This window comes from Heloderma suspectum, chromosome 3 (genome assembly GCF_057233095.1).
Source record: "Heloderma suspectum isolate Gila_16-S chromosome 3, 16-S_ref, whole genome shotgun sequence".
NCBI lineage: Eukaryota > Metazoa > Chordata > Lepidosauria > Squamata > Helodermatidae > Heloderma > Heloderma suspectum.
The window spans coordinates 76,610,794-76,630,433 of record NC_139460.1 but is presented as its reverse complement, the minus strand read 5'-3'; the positions used below and the strand labels follow the sequence as shown (position 1 = coordinate 76,630,433).

At 42.9% G+C, this 19,640-nt stretch overlaps 1 protein-coding gene across 8 annotated transcripts; it reads left to right on the top strand.

Annotated features, from left to right (window-relative positions):
• The first annotated feature begins 4,855 nt into the window (after nt 1-4,855).
• Nucleotides 4,856-19,243, top strand: C3H21orf91 (chromosome 3 C21orf91 homolog). 8 transcript variants are annotated; one of them, XM_084843537.1, is made up of 6 exons: nt 4,856-5,003; nt 5,521-5,738; nt 9,213-9,343; nt 16,205-16,738; nt 17,865-17,927; nt 18,287-19,243. In XM_084843537.1, the coding sequence occupies exons 3-6, from the start codon at nt 9,220-9,222 to the stop codon at nt 18,445-18,447; spliced, it is 882 nt and encodes a 293-aa protein (XP_084699663.1). In that variant the 5' UTR covers nt 4,856-5,003; nt 5,521-5,738; nt 9,213-9,219; the 3' UTR covers nt 18,448-19,243. The 8 variants fall into 8 exon arrangements, with proteins under 8 accessions (XP_084699663.1, XP_084699661.1, XP_084699662.1 ...); XM_084843535.1 differs by lacking the exon at nt 4,856-5,003 and adding an exon at nt 5,091-5,319; XM_084843536.1 differs by lacking the exon at nt 4,856-5,003 and adding an exon at nt 5,093-5,310.
• The last annotated feature ends 397 nt before the right edge of the window (nt 19,244-19,640 follow it).

Sequence of the window (19,640 nt, the reverse complement as noted above, 5' to 3'; positions counted from 1 at the left end):
ATCTGGCACAAGTTAATCTTGGTTTCATCATTCCACAGAATCTTTTTTCAGAACTGGGCGGGCTTTTTAGGTGTTTGCTGGCAAAGGCTAATCTGGCCTGTCTGTTCTTGAGCGTTACCAGTGGTTTGCACCTTGTTGTGAAATTTCTGTATTTACATTCATAAAGCCATATCTTGACTGTAGATGTTGACATGCCTACCTCCTCAAGAGCGTTCTTGACTTGGCTAGATGTTGTGGAAGGGGTCCTCTTCACCATGAGCAGAATTCTGCCGTCATCCCCTTTAGTTGTCTTCTGTGGTCTTCCAGGCCTTTTGCTGTTGCTGAGCTTGCCAGTTAATTCCTTCTTTTTCAGGATGTTCCAAACTGTTGTGTTGGCTACTCCCAATGTTTTTGCTATCTCTCTGATGGGTTTATTTTGTTTCCTCAGCCTAATGATGGCCTCCTTCACTTGCATGGACACCTCTTTGGATCTCATGTTGGGAGTTCCAGGGAACAGCTACCAAATGCAAATGTAACACTCAGAACCACCTCCAGGCCTTTTCTCTGCTTGATTGGTCATGGGGTACCCAGGAAACAGGCCACACCTGGCCTTGCAGCTGCTTGTCAGCCATTCGTTCCATTACTTATGAGCCACCAATGATTGGGGGGGGTGTATGCCACTGGCTGTACTTTCTGAATGGTTAGTGCCTCACTTTTGTCAAACCCCTTGAATTACAGCTGAAAGTCCTGACTTTGCTCCCATCTGCGTGTGTTTCCTTTCAACTTCTGTGTGGTGGTGTACAGAGGCCAACTGCCAAAACAGTTATCCTTGTTCCAATATTTCTGGCCCTGACTGTATATCCCATCTTTTTTCCAAGGACCCTGAAGCAGCTTACATGATCCTCCTCTTCTCCATTTTATCCTCACAACAACCCTGTGAGGTAGGTTAGGCTGATAGCCAATATCACCCAGTGAACTTCACGGCTGAGTGGGGTCTAGAACCTGGATCTCCCAAGTCCAACCATTACACCACACTGGCTCTCTAATGTGTGACTTAGAACTTGTTTTAATACAAGTGCTACCACAGGAATATGCCAAGTAATACTTAAGAAGGCAGTGCCTCTGTGCATGTATAGCAGAGGTGAGAGGGATGAGTAGGAACAGCATAATCCTAATAAAGTGTGTGTATTTTGGATGTTTTCCCATGGACTAGTACAGCTATTTTTGTTTTTATCTGCCTTGGATAATACCGTATTTAGCTGTTCAGGGCAGAACCTACTATCACAGAAACATTATTTTCTACCACCTGAAGAGAGGCTTTGCATTGTGAAGGTTCCATTCCCTCCAATTGTTGTTCAGTCGTTAAGTCATGTCCGACTCTTCGTGACCCCATGGACCATAGCACGCCAGGCCTTCCTGTCCTCCGCTCTCTCCCGGAGTGTGCTCAAGTTCATATTCATTTCCCTCCAACTAGGGGTGGTTTTACTATATGTGCGGGGAGGTGGCTTCTCCCTCCTATCCCCCCACCAAGGAAGACACCCCACACCCCACATTACTCACAGTTTCTCTCAGTCACACCAGCTGCTGCACTCCCCCCACCCCACTTTTTTATTTCTCCTAGCAGCCAGCTGTATGCTAACTGGCTGGACTGACTGTACATGCACAGAACATTCCCCAAAGAAAAAGACCTGGGGAAACTTGGGTGTCCTGGTGGTCCACTCTGCATGAAAGCCATATTTCAACGTATTAGGTCCCTGAGCTGATCGGGAGGGACCCATCCTTTTCATTGCAAGTATGGGTATCCTTGGGGAACACCCATAGTCAATCAACTTTTTTTTTCTTTTTAAACAACACTTTTTTTTCCTGTGTTCTGGTTTTATTATGTTTCTGTGTTCTATAGGTAAAGCATAGGACATTTCAGTCCCAGTTGGCTACATACTGAAAGATGTCTTTTTTTCCAAATAAGTTGGAACTGCCAGCTAGAAAAATAGAAGATTTTACCATGCATGGCCCTGATTGCATAGTTTCAGTATTTAGCCTACCTATTTAGCAAGACTGTACAGGTATTTCAAATGAAAGCTCTTCTACAGATAGTCACTTACACTGGTTTTGTTCTATTAACTTCACATATTTGCTACAATATGCATCATTTTCTTGAAAAAAGAAAAAATTGGCTCAGAATCTATTAGGGATCTATTAGGTCTCTAAAGGGATTGATTACTCCAATACGCCAACAAAAAATACAAATGTGTTTGGGGGTCATTTTACCACCCCGAGCCATTTTCTAATGTATCCTGGTGTGGTAAAATGCCCAACAATTTCAACTGTGTCTATGGTGTCATAGGTGTGTTTTAAACTGAAAATATTAGAAATATTAGAAAAGTATCAGACTGTCAAGATAAAACTTTAGGCAAAACTTATTACTAAAAATTAACATTTTTCATCATGAGGGAAATCATTTTTCATCATAAGAAATCTGTTTCTGGTGAAGTCAGTGTTCCCCCAATGAAATCCCATGGTTTGTGCCAACCTACTGACACCCTCAGTACTTAAGCCTGCTTCCCTAGACCAATTTTCTTTGGAAAACACCTGGGGACATTTTTACACCCCAGGATGTTGCTTCAGTTTGGGGCATAAAGGCACCCCAATGGCAAAATCAATAGACTCTAGGGATATTTTATGCCCCAGGTGTGTTTTTGTTTCCAGAAAGAAAACAGTAAGTGGTAAGAGGCTGAAATTTGGCCATTGCAAGTGACATTGTGCAGGTGACATTACACAACAATGTCATGGGAGTACTATGTTATAGGTCTACTTCTATGTAATTCCTGCAATGTATAGTGCCTGTGGGGTAACTTTGTAACCCAACCGGTTTGGACAAGGATGAATAGTTTGACCAGTAGGCAAAAACAACAACAACCCTGCAATAATTAAAAAATGAGGGTGAAATTACAATTTGTTGTGCTTTCTTTGGCATTTAAACAGTTTCCTTCGTCATTTTGCAATACTGGTTGTAATGAACAAAATTGGGCATATAATAATAATGGCAATGAGATGTGACATTTCAGAGAATATCGTGTCAATGACACACATTCTTGAGGTTTACATGTGCTATTAGATTTGAATTGTATAATGAGACCAATTCAAGTTTGCTTTCAGCTTAATTGTATCAAGCAAGTCTGTTCAGAAATTGCCAGCCTCCTTTCTGAAATCCTTTGACCATCTTGAAAGCAGGAGTGTTAAGCCCTGATCTTGATACCATTCATTTTTCATTGTTAGATTTCAGTGTTAAGAGAAAAACAGCTCAGCAAGCCCAAACTATTATTATTATTATTATTATTATTATTACACAGAAAGTTCTCAGCTCTGAAAATGAAAGAAGCACAAAAGGTTGACTTTCTTCACACCCCAGCCATTACCTGTCTGTCTCTCTTCTGGAGTAAGGATACTTCAAAACCTCAGTTTTACAATTCACCTTCAGCAGAGGTTCCCACCCCCATGTTCTGTTTCCACTACTGAAAGGAACTCTCCATCAATCATCACAATAGAGATCAACATCTGGAGATATTTATAGTTTTATGTTAAATATTTACCTTCCAAAACAGAAGCCATTTGGCATGCTATTTTAAGGTATATTAAGATATTTCAGTGTGTGTGGGGGCGGGGGGGGGGGTTAAAGGACATACATGATGTTTTGTTCAATGTAATCAGCAAGCAATTGAAGTAGGATTACTTTCTCCAGCCTGCCAAGTTATTTTCAGCTACATGGAGTGGATGAACAAAGCAGGTTGGCACTCTCTGAATTCATTTCAGGGCCATCAATCGCTCTTTCTTCATGACTTGGCTGACAAAAACTTTTTAATGAACATCAGTGGAAATTAGGCCAATGTTGACAATGAGCCTAATGCTGCCTGACAGTTTCCAAAGGCTATGGCTCAGCCTGCACATGCAGTGGTGTGTCTTTTTAACATTAAGTAAACAGATGAGCACGCTCCGGGAGAGAGCGCAGGACAGGAAGGCCTGGCGTGCTATGGTCCATGGGGTCACGAAGAGTCGGGCACGACTGAATGACTGAACAACAACAAAGTAAACAGAACCAAATACCATCTTTACTTCCCATTGAGTGCACCACAGAAAATGTGTGTTTCTGTCAGCTAAGCATGGCATACATTGCCTGAACTTTTTAAGAGGCTGAAATACTGGTTATTAGACAATGACTGAATTCTACCATGTGCCTGATAATGCATGATGATATGGCAGAAAAAAATGTATTATGCGTTATTAGAAAGTACTCCCTTTGGGGTAAGTTTAAATCATCTTTACACAACATAAAATAATACTTCCATGAAGTGAGCAATTCTTGGAGTTCTTGTGTCTACTAATTCTTATGAACCACATGAACTTCTTCCCCTGCAAATGAACTGAGCCTTCAATGCGGTTGCATTTTCTATTCAACCACAAGGGTGGGTTTATTGAACACAATTTCACAACCTACCCTGAGAATACAGAAGGGGGAGAGGAGCCACCTTCATGGCTTTCTACCTCATGTGTTTGAGATCTCTGGATACTGACCCATGAGGCTGCCTACTGAGTCCAACCAGCGCACAGGAGATCTTGGGGCAGGGAAGGAAAAGGGGGATAACAATCCATGCTGTAGCGCAGCCAGGGCCTGCAAGGTGACGCACTAGCACTGTTTGACACCCCACCACCCCCGGCTTCCCCGTCCCCTCCGAGCGTAGGTGAAATCCTTTGCAGGAGCTGGGCGGGTGGGGGACGGGTTTGCCGGCAGCAATATATCCCGTTTGTAACGCGAAGTATTTTGGGGGTGGCAATCAATGAGGAGGGTCTGTGTAGGCTGGGACAAGAGACGTGCGCCAAGGAGCACAGTTAATGTGGCAAACTTGGCTGCAGGTCGTTTCGTAGGGCGCGGACGACGCAGCGCTCTCCCCAAGCCCCGGCGGTGCGCTACGTCTCGGAAAACTCCAGACGGGGGTGGAGGAGCCTTCCGCCGCTCGCCGCCCTCGCAGGCCAGTTCCCTCCGCCCTCCTTCGCGGTATACTACGTGCCGCCCCCGCTACGCACATAGTATACCGCCGACCCCGCCTCCCTCCCCCTCTCAGCCACAGAGGCACAAAAAGCGGAGAAGCGCCGCGAACGGTCGAGTTTTCCTTCGGAGAAGCCATTTTTAAGCCGCGGGCGAAGCGAGAGCTGCCCGTAGAAACACACGGAGAAATCCAGAACAGTAACGTCGCTGCGGCCGGCAGCGGCGTATCTGCCCGCGAAACCAAAAAAGCAGCTCCTGAGCTTTCTAACGCGGCTATTTCGTGTGAAAATGTGATTTGTGTTAGTTTAGGTTTTAAACATTAAAAAATATAGTCTGGCCAATGTAGATTTCATTGCCAGCACAGTCTGTTCTCCGTAAATCGCAAGTCGGGGTACTCAGGTTAAAGGAGAGTGAGCGAGACAAGTGAAGGGGGAAGGTGACCGGGTGTAGCTACTTATTTTGTTGACTGCTGCTTTGTTTGTTGTTTTCTCCTTTTTCAGGGGGACATAATCTCGTGGCGATTTCCTCCCTGTGCGCCTCGGCAGACTCCATCGTTGCCATAAGAGACGCCAGGAGCATGCGACGTTCGCGGAGCTATGACTAGACCGTGAAAACGTGGGCGGATGGGCCGCAGGGGTGCTGGCCGCACCCCGATATCTCAAAACCGGCCCCCTCCAACGGGAGTGTTAAAACTAGCCGTCCGCCGTTAAAATCGCAGGTTGGGGAATCGGACTGAGGACGCGACCCACAACAACCCCGTCCGTCGCTATTATACTATTATTGCAAGTTAAGGGGTCTGGTGGGACAGCGGCGTTCTACAACCGCGCAGCGTTGCCTAGAGCTGTTACGCCCGTTGCGTTGCAGGACGGGGGGCGGACAAGCTGGGACTGTGGCTGATGATACTGCCCGTCAGAGTCGGGGTTGAGGCCGGTTTTGAGTCACAGTCGCAGCCACACATTCCCCATAGGAAACACTCCTGAGACTGCCGCGCAAAGTAGCTCCTCGGTCTTCCTTCCATTCCGGATTCGGCTCACAGTCCTCTGCCTTGTGCACCATTGACTTGAGAACTTAGACGAAATAAGACCTGAGTTAGAAAGAGCAGGGACATCGCGCTTTGCTTTTCTCGTTCTGCTGTTCTTGGGCAACTGGGGGGGGGGACACACACACCTGCTTTTCTTGATGCCACCCTGAAGTTCTTTATCGTTTGTTTTCTATGGGCAAAATCTCACTTCCGCTCTCGAGAAAAATCGGGGGGGAATCTACAAAAACCGGAAACTGGGACTGCGCGTCACTCTATCGGTATATCTCTGCGTCCCCCTGCTGCGGTCGCCGACTCTTCCCTACTGACGTCACGTCTTCTTTAGGCGGGGAGGGGGGGGGAGGCATGATTGAACTTTTTCTGCCTGAAATCGAGCAGGAGGGACGGGCAAGCAGGTCACGCGCGAAGTCCAACGTGAGGCAGGCGACAAGAGTAGAGGAGGTGGGGAGCGAGGAGTGGAGAGGAGAAGGCTGCTTCCGCTCTCACCCACTTAGCACCCCCCCTTTCTTTAAGAGGCGATGGCTTCGTCCGGAAGCAGAAAGGGGGCGGGGGCTTCCCGCGCGCGCGCGCGGAGCCTAGGCCGAGGGCGGCTTTTGCTGCGCGTCTTGCCGCCTCGCCGGCCGCTCTGGCAGCCGTTCCGTGAGAACAACGGTAGAAGCGGGAAGTCGGACAGGGGAGGAGGGCACGTGCGCGTGCGGCCCGGGTGAGGCGGACTCTCTGGTGGCGGCGCGGGGGGCTCGGCGCGTGGCCGGGGTCGTCGGGGAGCCTTAACGGCTCCGGCGCGTGGGACCCGGGAGTGAGTGCGAGGAGGAGGAGGAGGAGGAGGATTGTTGGGGGGGGGAGTGGCGGGTTCTCAGGGCGGCGATGAGGGAAACGGGTGTCCCAAATGGGGCGCTACAGGGGGCGTGAGCAGGGTGGGTGCCCTGATGCTGGTAGCTCTTGACGGAGTCGTATTGGTGCCCGCGGGGCGGGGGGGCGGCGGCGGCGGCGGCGCTGGGTGCCTTGTGCGTCGGTAACGAAGGAATTGCCGTTGCACATGTAGGATCTTCTTTCGCTTCTCCCCCCCCTTTAAAAAAAAAAAAACTATTTTAGGGTGCAATCCTACGCATGTTTAGACACCTGGGGAATGCTGGGAGTTGTAGGACTTTTTTCTCTGTCTGAACATGCGCCCTTAATTGCTCTTGTTTCCCGCCCGAGCCCTGGCTTATGCCTAAAGCGGGACTTGTTCTAGCCAGCGGGATCTTCTGGATAGCGCAGGGAGGCGTAAGAGGGCGGGCGGACGCACTGACTGGCGGCTCGTTGGGAATATCGTTTGGCGTAAGCTGAGCGGGCTTGAAGTAAGGAGCAGAGCGGAGGCCATCCCAACATCTAACCGTCACGGCTGACTTACAGGGCGCGCCTCTGAGCGCGTGTCAAGTTCGTTTCCCTTGCCATAGCAAGCCGCGTCTCTTCCGGGGTGGGGGTGTTTCTGCGTCTTACCTACTTACCGTTATATTGGTGTCCAAGACAACAGGGGAGACCGTTGAAGAGGCGAATCCTTGGTGTGTCTCTTGCTACCGTGAAGACGAGCAAAATCCTTCGTTTTGAGATAATTAGGAGTGCCTTCTGATTCTCTAACTGGTTGAGTCAGTGTGGACTAGGGGGTATAAAATTAGATTTTGGCCTCGAAGATGTAGGCTCACACTCAGCGTAGCCTTGGCCGGGTCTCTTTACTGTTTTTTTGGCTTTGGTTCCCTTTCAGCAAAAAGGAAGCAAGTGGTGTAGTCCATATAATGGTTGGGAGTGGCGGGGGCCTACTACTTATACTGGTTTTTATGTCAGTGTACAGATAGGATGTGGGATTTCATTAACTTTTGTTATAGAGACCTGATGAGCAGGAAATCATTCTTTATTTAGCATATTTACCTCTGAGTAATTCTCTGAGACTATATCCTAGGTGTATTTTAAACAGGATGCTTTAGCCAGGTGACATCAAGGGCACAATCCTATGCATGTTTAGAAGAAACAAGTTCTGCAACTCCCAGCGTTCCCCAGCCAGCATAGGGAATGCTGTGATTCCCCCTAAGATTGTGCCCTAAATTACTTAATTATACCTCTTGTGCGTTGTATGGGAGGTGTGATTGTGGCGGTTGAGCCTGTTAACTACTCCAGGTTAATACCCACAAAGTGCCAACCACTTCTTTTTGCATTCTATTGGGAAAACATCTACAGGCTCCAAATGGCTTTCTCAAAAAGATTAAGAAAAAGCTGCAAGTCGGGACATGTTCTTGCTTTTAGATATGTGATAAACAATGCAAAAAGCATCTGCCAGTGACTGCCAAGCTGAATTAGCACAAGGCTGTTAAATCCTCTGATACAGTTAATTGTTCACGGGAAAACAGTGAATATGTTAAAGGGAAGTGGTTTGTTTTCCTTTCATGTCAGGCTGGAGAATCACAGAATAGAATGTAAACACTTGCCTACTGAGTTGTGAAATATTTAGATCATAGGCAACAAACAAATTGTGCAGAATGCTCTAAACCGTAGGCTTACATTATTCCATGTTTACATAAAGCTAGAATGCTAGAGATCAGAGTTCAGTTTTTAATTAATAGGAAATGAAAATAGAAATATCCAAATTTACTCATCTATATTTGAATTTAGAAATGGAGGGAGCAATCCTGTGGCCTCTAGGCAGCGGCTAGATGGCCATAGGATATCTGGTTTTCAGGGAACCAACCTCCCCAGACTTCTGCTCTGCCTTGGAGGCAGCACAGAACAGCCCCATCCTCCACACTTGCAAGAGGAGCACGGAGCGGCAGAAAAGGGTCATTCCAGGAGGCATTCCGGGATGGGGAGGGCGGAAATGCCTGTATAATGCATCCAACGAGTTGTAAAGTAGCGTCCTCCCCCGCTCAGCCCTCCTGCAGCTAGACAGCCACAATTGGCTGTCTTGCTGAGAAAGCAGGGCAGGAGAAATGAGGAGGGAACGATCCCCTCCGTGCTTCTCCTGCCCTGCATTGGACAGGTGGTCGCGGACGCCTACCTGAATAGAATTGTGCCCTAAGTTGTTCCTTTTGTTTTCCAGTCTGACTCTTGGTCACATGGTGCTTGGGGTCCTGGCATGTGATGGCCATCAGGTTACATTGGGTAACAGAACATTTTTTCTTTTAGGGACACTATGAACGAAGAGCAGTTTGTTAACATTGACTTGAATGATGATAATGTTTGCAGCGTGTGCAAATTAGGAACAGAAAGAGAGACACTCTCATTCTGCCACATTTGTTTTGAACTAAACATTGAAGGTAAGTGTAGCCTAGTAATGTACAATAATATTGTGCCATTGAGATGTGAGACAATGGGACATTCTGAGACCAGATTGAAAGTGGAAATGTGGCCTCTTTGAAGGAAAGAAATGTTCTGTTTCCAGAAAGTGGTGGTAGTGGTACAGAAATCTTCAGCTGTTCTAATACTTCTGGCCTAATGAGGATTTAAAGCATAGGGATTTAATCAGAAAAATAGTTTATACTTTCTGTTCAGTACTGTATATTCCAAAAGTGAAATTATATACAGTTTGTCAAGAATTGAATTTCTTAAGATAAAATTAAGTCTCAGTAAACAAATACAACTCTGTAGTTATAAGCACATCCTGATATTACAACCAGTCACTAGTCTTCCTGCACAGGTAACTTTAATGTTTTGCCTCTGACTCATGATAAAGAGGTATAAAGTAGAGTAATACAAGTTCACTGTATTATTTATCTGAGGGAACAAAGGTTATCAGACCATGGTGGCTACAGTTTTTTAGATGCTAGTCTCAGTATTAAGACTGGTTGGAAACTTAGTCTATAAAACAAATGTATGTTTTCCTATCTTGTTCTGTATAGATTCCAATAATTGGGCATCTCTGTATTAATCTATTACCACTGCACACCAGCGATGTGCTATAGTATAAAACCCCCATCTTGGGGGGCTACAAGTCTGAGTCCTGTCACAGTGATTAGTGAGTAATTACTTTGTCAGTTCTCCTTTGGGTGCTGCATTTCTGACTGTGATGTATCCCATAGTCAAGTATTTCGCAAATACTGGCTTTCAAGATATATGCTGTTGTAACATTCTAAATAGCTTGTTAGTTGCCTTGCTAGTAAAGTGGGGGAAAGAGTGACGTAGAAAATTCAGTTTACTGTGTTCCTGTTCCAGAGCATAGTGGTAAATGATCTGCCTTCCACTTCTCTTGGCTAAGCTTATAGCCACCGCATGGAAGAATACCCAGGTACTGCCTGGGAAGTATACGTTGGGGTGGGAGCTGTTTCCCTTCGGCTCACTGAAGAGGCAACCTCAGCAGCTGCAACTACAGCGAACTAGTGAGAAGCTTTAATATCACATTCCCATAGGTTCTCTTGACCATAAAGAGATTAATTGCTTTATATTAATCATTATGGTCTGTTGCAAGCTGCCTTGGAGATCAGTGGATCAAAAGGTGGAATATAACTATTTAAGATGGTAATTCAATTTATTCTCCCATTTTAGGGGGTAACAACTTTTCTCTGGTCTTGGTAGCCAGTCAGAATTTGAGCTTGGTATTAGCCTTGATTGTGATGCAGTGCTGCCCATTGGAGGTGCTTCTAGCACCTCTGAAGCCCAGCACAACTGTGTGAACAAACCTCTGCCTCCCACCTCAGCTCCAGCCTGGAGTAGAGGGCTTGTCCATGTTGCACTGAACTTTGGAGAGGACATAAAAGCAGCAAGATGTGTTGCTGCACTCTCTTCCTCTCTATGGCTAAGCACAGGGTCAGTGAGATTTCTCCACACTTTTTCAGACTTGGAAGAAGTCCTGGGAAATTTCCCCTGGAATCTCACATTGATTTCAGAGAGACATCTTGCTTTCTGTGGGTCTACAAGTTTATCTCGAACTGAACAAACCTTGCTGTTCTCCAGTCCTGTGAGAGATTCCCTGCCTTTCCCCAGTATCCACAGAGAGACCAGAATCTCACCAAAATTTAAAAAAAAATGTTTGCTGGCATGGAACAGTTTGTAGACTTGTGTTCATATCCTGTAATAGTCCAGGAGATTCTCTTCCCAGCAATCTGTTCTCCCTGACATTTAACTAAAGGGTGGGGGTCAAGTATGGATGGAGTCTTTCTTAATGCATGGGGAGGTATGGAAATGGTACAGAGTTGATGACTCCTTCCCATCTTCTCCCGAACCAATAATAGGGGGAAGTCATGTTTTTCTTGGTGGGTGGACCCTGCCTGAAGAGCAGAGGTACTATTTCCTACGACTTAGGATGTTTTCTTGGATATTGGGAAAGGCAACTACAGCCTTCTCTTTTTTGCTCTTCAAAACCATTGCCCTGTAATAATAAAAACTCAATGCTGTGGACTATTGTATCTAAGTAAGTTATGATAGTCTTAAACTAGAGTAGTGGGTTGGACTAGATGATCTTCATTGTCTTGCAATATCATCTTCCAGACCTGTATTTAATCAGCTGATCCTATCAATTCAACAATGCTCCTTGAAACACACAAATAATGATCAATAATTAGTTCACCCATATACTGCTAATCTGCTATAAAAATCAGTTAATTACAAGATTTATTCATCTATTTTCATCAACTGACAAACACTACTTGCAGCATGTCTTTTAAACTGGTTAACACACATGCTTGGAATTGTCCCATTAGATAGATATTGGTTATTTTAAAAAAAACTTGAAGCAAAAGTATTTACAAGATCTACTGCTGCCCACCCCACCCCCCCACACACACAAACACACCCCTACGCCTCCAAAAATACAAAAGCCTAAAATGGCTTTGTATTCAGTGATCATTCAGGTAGGGATAATTGCTTCTAAGCAAATAAGTAATCGAGGGCTATCCAACCTAGAGAGCAGATGGGGTTGATTGTGGGGAACAGACACATGAAGGAGGTTATAGCTAGTTGGCAAGTTCCGACAACTCTGTTATGTTTGTGCCTGTTCTTTGTTCTCTGAACTTGCACAGCTGCTAGCCTAACTTGGAGCAGAGATTTGCACATACAGAGAAAACAAACCCAGCAGCTATTGTGTAACAGAGCAACATGAGCTGAGTACAAAAGCCAATGTTGGCTGTTACATATAATGAGATCTTCAATTGTGGAAGGCTGCAGAAATAACATGAGTAAACGCATACTTCAAATACAAAAGTAGGTAGTTTAGTTCTGGCTTTCTCTCTGTGTGTGTATATACTTGCTGTTTTAAATATATTTCATGTGTAGCCAGGAAGATGGAAATATATTGAGGCAAGAGCCCCTTTTGGCATTTAATTACAGCTTCTCAAATAGAGAGAGAGCCTTTATAGATATAGTATAAGTAGCTGAGAGCTTTTTGTCAGTTCTATCTCAACTCTGAAGCAAGATTATCTTTTAGGTTTGACATGTAGGCTAAAATTATGATGAAAGCTCTCAGTAAGAATTTGGATTTTCTGTGCTAGTAACCAGCAGTACAGCTCAGACCAATTTGTTTGCATGGTAATGATTTGTCAAAAATTATGATATTGGGCTTTTTCTGGCAATTAAGTCCCTCAGTGTCTTTGATCAAGGTGTTTGTAAGGCATCTACACAGGATGTTATTAAGTTATTAATTTAAATAGTTGTGTCTTTGAAATATTTATCTATACCTTGAGCAGCAGGATGGTAGTAACAACACAAAGAGTCGTGCGACACCTTAAAGACTAACAAATTTGTTCTTGCATAAGCTTTCGTGGACACTGTCCACTTCATCAGATGCGTGGTGTTAACCTCAAATTTGTCGAACCATTTGGAAACAGTGACCACAGTGCTATCAAATTTATAGTTAATTTATAGTTAACTGGAAAATTGCCAAGGAGGTCCCACACAGTCACAACACAGTCACATTTGACATCAAAAGAGGAAACTTCTCTAAAGTGAGGGGACTGGTAAAAAGGAAGTCGAAAGGGGAAGTCAAGAAGGTTATACCTCTCCAAAATGCTTGGAAGTGTAAAGTGATGCATATTGGGGCAAAAATATCCCAACTTCATATATAACTTGATGGAATCTCAGCTAGTGGTGACTGACCAAGAAAGAGATCTTGGGTTTGTGGTGGACACCTCAATGAAAATATTGTACGACAGCTGTTTAAAAAGGCAGATTCCATGCTAGGTATAATTAGAAAAGGAACTGAGAATAAAACTGCCAATATCATGCCGCCCTTATACAAATTATTGTGCAACCGCACTTGGAATACTAGATACAGTTTTGATCACTGCACCTAAAAAAATATACAGAGTTGGAAACAGTGCTGAAAAGGAAAGCTAAGGGTGCAGTCCAAACCCTGAGGCTTACGAATAGCCAGTGCAGAGCAGGAGGTGCAGCGGAGGCAGTCCTCGCCTCTATTGTGCCTCCCGCTCTGCAGTTCAGCTAGATAGGCTTTTTTGCCCATCTAACTGAGGCATGGGGAAGGGGGAGGGGAAGGAGCCTGGGGAGGCCAGAGGATTCCTTGTAAGCTAGCCTCACCAGTCCCCTCCCTTCCCACAGGCACGCTCCCTTCCCTTCAAGGTCACCAGTGTGGTTCTCTCTGCACCAGCGGGGAGCTTGGAACCCTGGTTCCAAGGTCAGAGCACTGTCTCTGACCTCAGATCCAAGAATCCAAGCTATCCTATGGCCTCCATACTCTGTCTAGGGGCCACAGGATTGCTCTCTAAAATGATTAAGGAGCTGGAGCAAGTCCCTTCTGAGAAAATGTTACAACATCTGGGACTGTTTAGCTTAGAAAAAAGCAAGTAAGGGGAGACATCATAGAGGTGTACAAAATTATGCATGGTTTGGAGAAAATGGATAGAGACATTTTTCTCCCTCTCCCATAATACTAGAACCCAGGGTCATCCCATGAACGTGATTGTTGGGAGATTCAGGACAGAAAACTGGAATTCACTACCACAGCTTGTAGTGATGGCCACCAATTTGGATGGCTTTAAAAGAGGATTATACAAATTGATAAGGGATAAAGCTATCAGTGGCTGCTAGTCCTGATGGCTATGTGCTACCTCTGGTCTAAGAGACGGTATGCCTACGGACACCAGGTGCTGGAGCTCATGAATGGGAGGATAATATTGTACGCATGTCCTACTTGGTTTCTCACAGGCAGCTGGTCAGCTTCTGTATGAATGGAATGCTAGACTAGATGGGCCCTTGGTCTGATCCAGCATGGTTTTTCTTATATTCATCAACATATAAACTAATGCATACTCCAAGCACAGGGATATAATTAAAAATCCTGAATTGAATTGAGAATTAATGGGAAATGGTAGTAGTAAAGTTACTGAATCATTGCCGTAATGCACAATTTCTAGCTGTTCTCCAACTCTACGCTATTCATACTTTGCTGAATGATAAATTAAGATGGAAGCAAGAGAGTGAAGCACAATAGGTAAAGAGCAGAATAGTTTTTAAGACTAGCTTATGTTGGATTCTGTTGCATTGTCCATTGGTAGAAATTGTGCAAAGAATCCAGTCTCTCCATGCATGCAAACGTAGGTCATGCCCATTGTGTAGTTGAGAATAAGACAGTGGCCCTCCAGATGTTGCTGGAGTATAACTCCCATCATCCCTGACTATTGGTCATGTTGGCTTCTGCTAATGGGAATTGTAGTCCAGCAACATCTGGAGGGCCACCAGTTCCCCACCCTAGAACAAGGGATCCTTATTTTGGAATATCATCTAACTGAGTGCAGAAGTGGAGATGTAAATATTGAATTGTCCTCTATTTACAGTTCTTGATGGGAGCTGAGATGAGGAAAAAGGTCTGTCTCTGAACTCATATTAAGCTTCAGAGGTGTGCAAATATAACTTTAGTAATCTAGATGATTATTATGCGAAGACTAGTCTCTTTTATGGACTAGATTTCTGAGCTTCCAGGGGAGACGCAATGAGGAAATAATTAAGTCAGCTGTGAGGTAATGGAACAAGCTAACTACCTTGCCAAATCAATTAAGGACTATCTAGTTGAATGAAAAAGTTTAGAAACATTTAACCTATATTTGCGTAGGAAGCAGTAGTTTGAGGCAATAATGATTGCCTCAGATCACCTGCAGCTGAAATCTTTGCACGAAGTAAAAATGGATTTCATTCAGCTGTTTCAAGTACAAAATCTCCCTATTTATGGTAGGACTTTACACTGCAGTAAACATACAGAAATTTGTAATGGATTTCATAGTCTCGTACAAGATGCCTTTCCTGCTTCATCCTCTACAACCTGCAAAATCTTAATGCTCTGAACTAAAATACTGCATTGGGAAATACCCATTGTGGTTAGTCCACTTTTCTGCAGGCTGATAACAAGCCTTAACAGGATTCAGCTTGGTTTATATGGGATACATGTTGAAAGTTGAATTACATCCATTTGGAGGCTTACTCACTGACTGAAGCTGAATCCAGGCAAGACTGTGGTCATTATGACAGATGGCCCCTGTCACTGGAAGACTCCCATTACTGATGAGTTCAGCTTCATTCTAGTCACTCAGGCTGTTCCTAGATGCCAAGGTTGTGCTAGTGGAGAACTGAATACTACAGGGACTTAGTGCAGAGTTCAAAGCTTCATTTAGGTAAAATGAAACATTCCATTCTTCTGAATCTCATTAGATTAAAGAGGAAGATTGAAAATTAAACCACAGGTACCCTTGCAACCTGGGGCTAACCTCTTATTGGTCTAGTGTTAACATTTGTAGATCATGAAAAATGAGCACTGCCCTTGTGACATGGTTAACTGAAATCTGTGTGTACTTGACAGTAGTGTATATACAACTAGCTTCATATATTTGTGAAGATACACTATAGAAATAATACTTGTTCATGTTTAGAAACCATTGTTTTCAGTATGGTCTAGAAGCCTATTAATAAAAGGATATGGTTGACAACACTTAGCAAGCTTGTGTGGGTAAATTGCTGTTTGAATACAGAGTTTCCCAAACTGTAAAACTATTTTGAAATTTAGTACTGCACCCAGTAAAAAATTAGGTTTCTTGCTCTTACAAAAGCTTGAGCCATTTTGCAGATTTACTTAAAAGAAGTATCTAATTGTTTTCTGTATTTGAGATGTGTTTTTAAAATATTTGTAGTCAATAATTTTGCATTTTTCTTGTAATAAGTAAACTTGTAATTTTTTCCCTTAGGAATACCAAAATCTGATCTTCTTCATACAAGATCATTGAGGGGACACAGAGACTGCTTTGAGAAATTCCACTTAATAGCAAACCAGAGTTGCCCACGGTCAAAACTTTCCAAGAGTACATATGCAGAAGTGAAAAATATATTGAGTAAAAAAATTAACTGGATTATACAGTATGCACAAAACAAAGATTTGGATTTGGATTCTGAAAGTTCCAAACAAACACAGCACCGACTTTTTAGCTTTAGACATCAGAGAGACAGAAAGCTACTTCCACAATTTGATTCCCAGGTCCCTAAATACTCTGCAAAATGGATAGATGGAAACTCTGCGAGTATTTCAAACTGTTCACAAAGTATTCTAGAACCAAGAGAATCAAGTGATTTTAGACTGGATATGTTGCAACAAACAGGTGCTACGTTTTGTTGTAGTAGTTCATTGTGGTCTAGTCATAACCAGTCCTCAGAGATGGGAAAAACTAAAAAAGATCCAGATATCTGTGTTCGAAGAAGACATCTCCAGTACAGCAGGGAGCAATGTAAGTGGAAGAAGTGATGCGATTGAAACATATTCTGTGGATTTTTTGTACTTTATTTTTGTGCATATAGAATGTCAGTCGCTTTCAGTAATTGAACATAGTTATCTGAAAGTTAGTGAAAATGGGAGAACTGGGTGTCCAACAAGTACACTTCACCAAAACATGTCAAAACAGTTCTAGTAAATTAGTATCTAATTGTCAAGTGCCCCATGAAAAAGGGGAGTGTTTTTAAATTAGTCTGCAAATGCTAACATTGAAGTTGTGGTGATTCACAAACAGAATTGAAGTCTTCAGAGTTCACACTAGTGTACAACCAGTAAACATAATGGCTTCATATTCAAGTCGTAGAACTAATCTGTCATATCCATCACTTTGCCAAAGTGTGATTCTATACTGCAGTCCTAAATACACTTGCTAGGTCGTAAGCTTCATTGAACATAGTGGGACTTCCTTCTGAGTAAACATGCATAGAATTGCACTGTTCACTAGATATGCTGGTCCCTTTGTATGCTAATTTTAGAATGACTGGTAAAGGTTTCGCATTTATTACAGCAATTCTGGACCAGCTAGGAAGGTTTTAGAAATTCTCGGAGTGAGGGTGGGTGGGGACACTAATAATAAATGGACATGCAGCTTTGGTTGAATAAGAGCTGCTTTGCTTATAAGCCTGTATTTAAGGCCAGAGGAAGGTTTGCAGTATCATAGACATCTTAAAAGTTTACCTTTGAGGAAAAAACATGAGAATAACCTTACCAGAACAGAGTGTAATACTACTTTGAGGCAAAAAGGGTGAAGATGCACAGAAAAGCAGCCGTGCAGATTACCGTAGGCCTTGCACTTTTTCACTCTTGAATATTTGACTTTTTAAGGTTCTTTTAACAGTAAAGCCTTTATAAGGAATATGTTAGTGCTTTCCAGTATTTTGATATATAGCTGCAATAGAACAGGAAATCTTGACCCTGGATTACTGATAAGCAGTGTATTGATCTCAGTTACATAGCTGTTCGCCCCTTATGGGAAACTAAAAATATTGGAAGGAAATGTTTTTAATACTTTTGTGGGGTGCCCCTCCTCTTTCTCTCCTGACTTTTCTGTCTGACTGTTATACTTTTTGTTCATGTTTCAGTGAGTATGATGACTCTTGAGGAGGTGGAGCAACTAAATGGGAAACTACTCAAGCAGGTCCAAGGTGGGATGCATTTTAACACTTGGCTACCATCACTTCTACCCCTACCCATGTTTTTTTGTAAGATCGTATGTGCCCCTACTGCCAGCTTTCAATGTAGAAAATAGATCTTCTTCCTCACTCTCCCCAACATTAGGTGGAGATCTGGAGAATAAAAGCACATTTTGGAGATTGACATACAATGTAAGAGTAGCCATTTTTTTTTTTTTTTTAGGACAACTAGGTTACAAGCATACCTGATACAGAAGTTTATAATTTTCATTCCATTTTAATACTTTGTAAATGAAACTGCAGCCTTACAAACTGTCCTTGAACATAGTGTTTGAAGCTGTAGACTAATTTGATGTCAAATCTTATTTCAGATGTATTTGAAGAGCTGACTAAGCAAGTGCAAGAAAAAGACTCCTTGGCTTCACAGCTTAATGTCCGTCACATTGCTATTGAGCAGCTGCTAAAGAACTGTTCAAAATTGCCATGTCTACAGATGGGAAGGGCAGCGATGAAATCCAATATATCCATATAGCTGCAGAAAATCTTGCATTTCTTAGCTTCATTAATTTATCTCATACAGCTGCATACTTGAACAGTAGTAAATTGTTTTGGAAAATTCTAAACTTGTATCTATTGCAAGATGCAAAGGAAGTTACCTACAGTGTTCCTTTTTTAAAAGATTGCAAAAAGTGCTCTGGGGGCCAGTTTTTCTCAAAGTCACCTAAACTTTTCCCATAACTAGCAATGTTCCTTCCAGTCACTGATGATAAATATTTCAGTGTGACTTAACAAAGACTTCTGATTGCCTGTAAATAACCTAAGAGAATAACAAGTGAAGTGCTGTTTTTAGAGATCAAGAAATGGTGGAGAAGCCAGTATTCATAAAATCTATGTTTCTTATTTATTGTAAGCAATATTTTATTACTGAAATTTTATAAAAGAAGAGGCTATTTTAGGTACTTTTCCACATCTCTTTATAAAAAGATTTTGAATGAATATGAGTAAGATTTTGTGTAATGATTGTTTACCCTTTTTTCAGGTTAGTGTACTTGGCTTTCATGATGGAAATTGTTGTTTTTTTAAAAAAAAAAAAATTCCCAAAGACACAATCTCAGTGGCTGTTATGTATTACTTTTAGTTTTCAGCAATGTAGAACTTATTGGGCATGGATTGTATCTTAATAGAAGAAATTTAAGCACAGTGTCTCCTTTTGGAATGACAGTTCATGTTTTGTATGATACAGAGCTGGAGTTCAGTTTTGTATGCAAATTTCTAATGCTTAATAACAGTATATGGCTTCAAAGAAATAAACCTATAATACCTCATGAAAATAATTGTTTTCATCCTTTTTTATGCTATTTATGATAAGCTATAAACACCTTACAAATATAGGAAACTTATCATGTGAAGAAGATGGCTGAGCTAGAATTCTTGTCCACATGTGCAAGCACTGATTGCTAAACAATACCCTGCACTCTATAGCATAGGCTCGGAAGAGCTAGCTTTGGCAGTTTTTCTCTGTAGATGTTGTTACAAAAAGTATTCTGGCATCTGAGGGTGGCAATGCAGAATGAAAAGCACAAGTGAAAGCCTGTCTGGATGTGTGCAATTACTTGTACATTTATTTAGATCCTCATCCCTTGTAAGGGCACTTCTGTGGTAAAGAATTCCAGTGACTGTCTTCAGAACTAGTTCTCTTTTCGAACATTCCCAGCCAGCCTTCAT

Bases quoted from the DNA above. Each gene is read 5' to 3' on its own strand.
- C3H21orf91 (XM_084843533.1), top strand. From the start codon at position 6,234: ATGGGCAAAATCTCACTTCCGCTCTCGAGAAAAATCGGGGGGGAATCT. The intron at 9,344-16,204 runs GTAAGTGTAGCC...TTTTTCCCTTAG, and splicing joins TTTTGAACTAAACATTGAAG to GAATACCAAAATCTGATCTT. The intron at 17,928-18,286 runs GTGGGATGCATT...ATCTTATTTCAG, and splicing joins ACTACTCAAGCAGGTCCAAG to ATGTATTTGAAGAGCTGACT.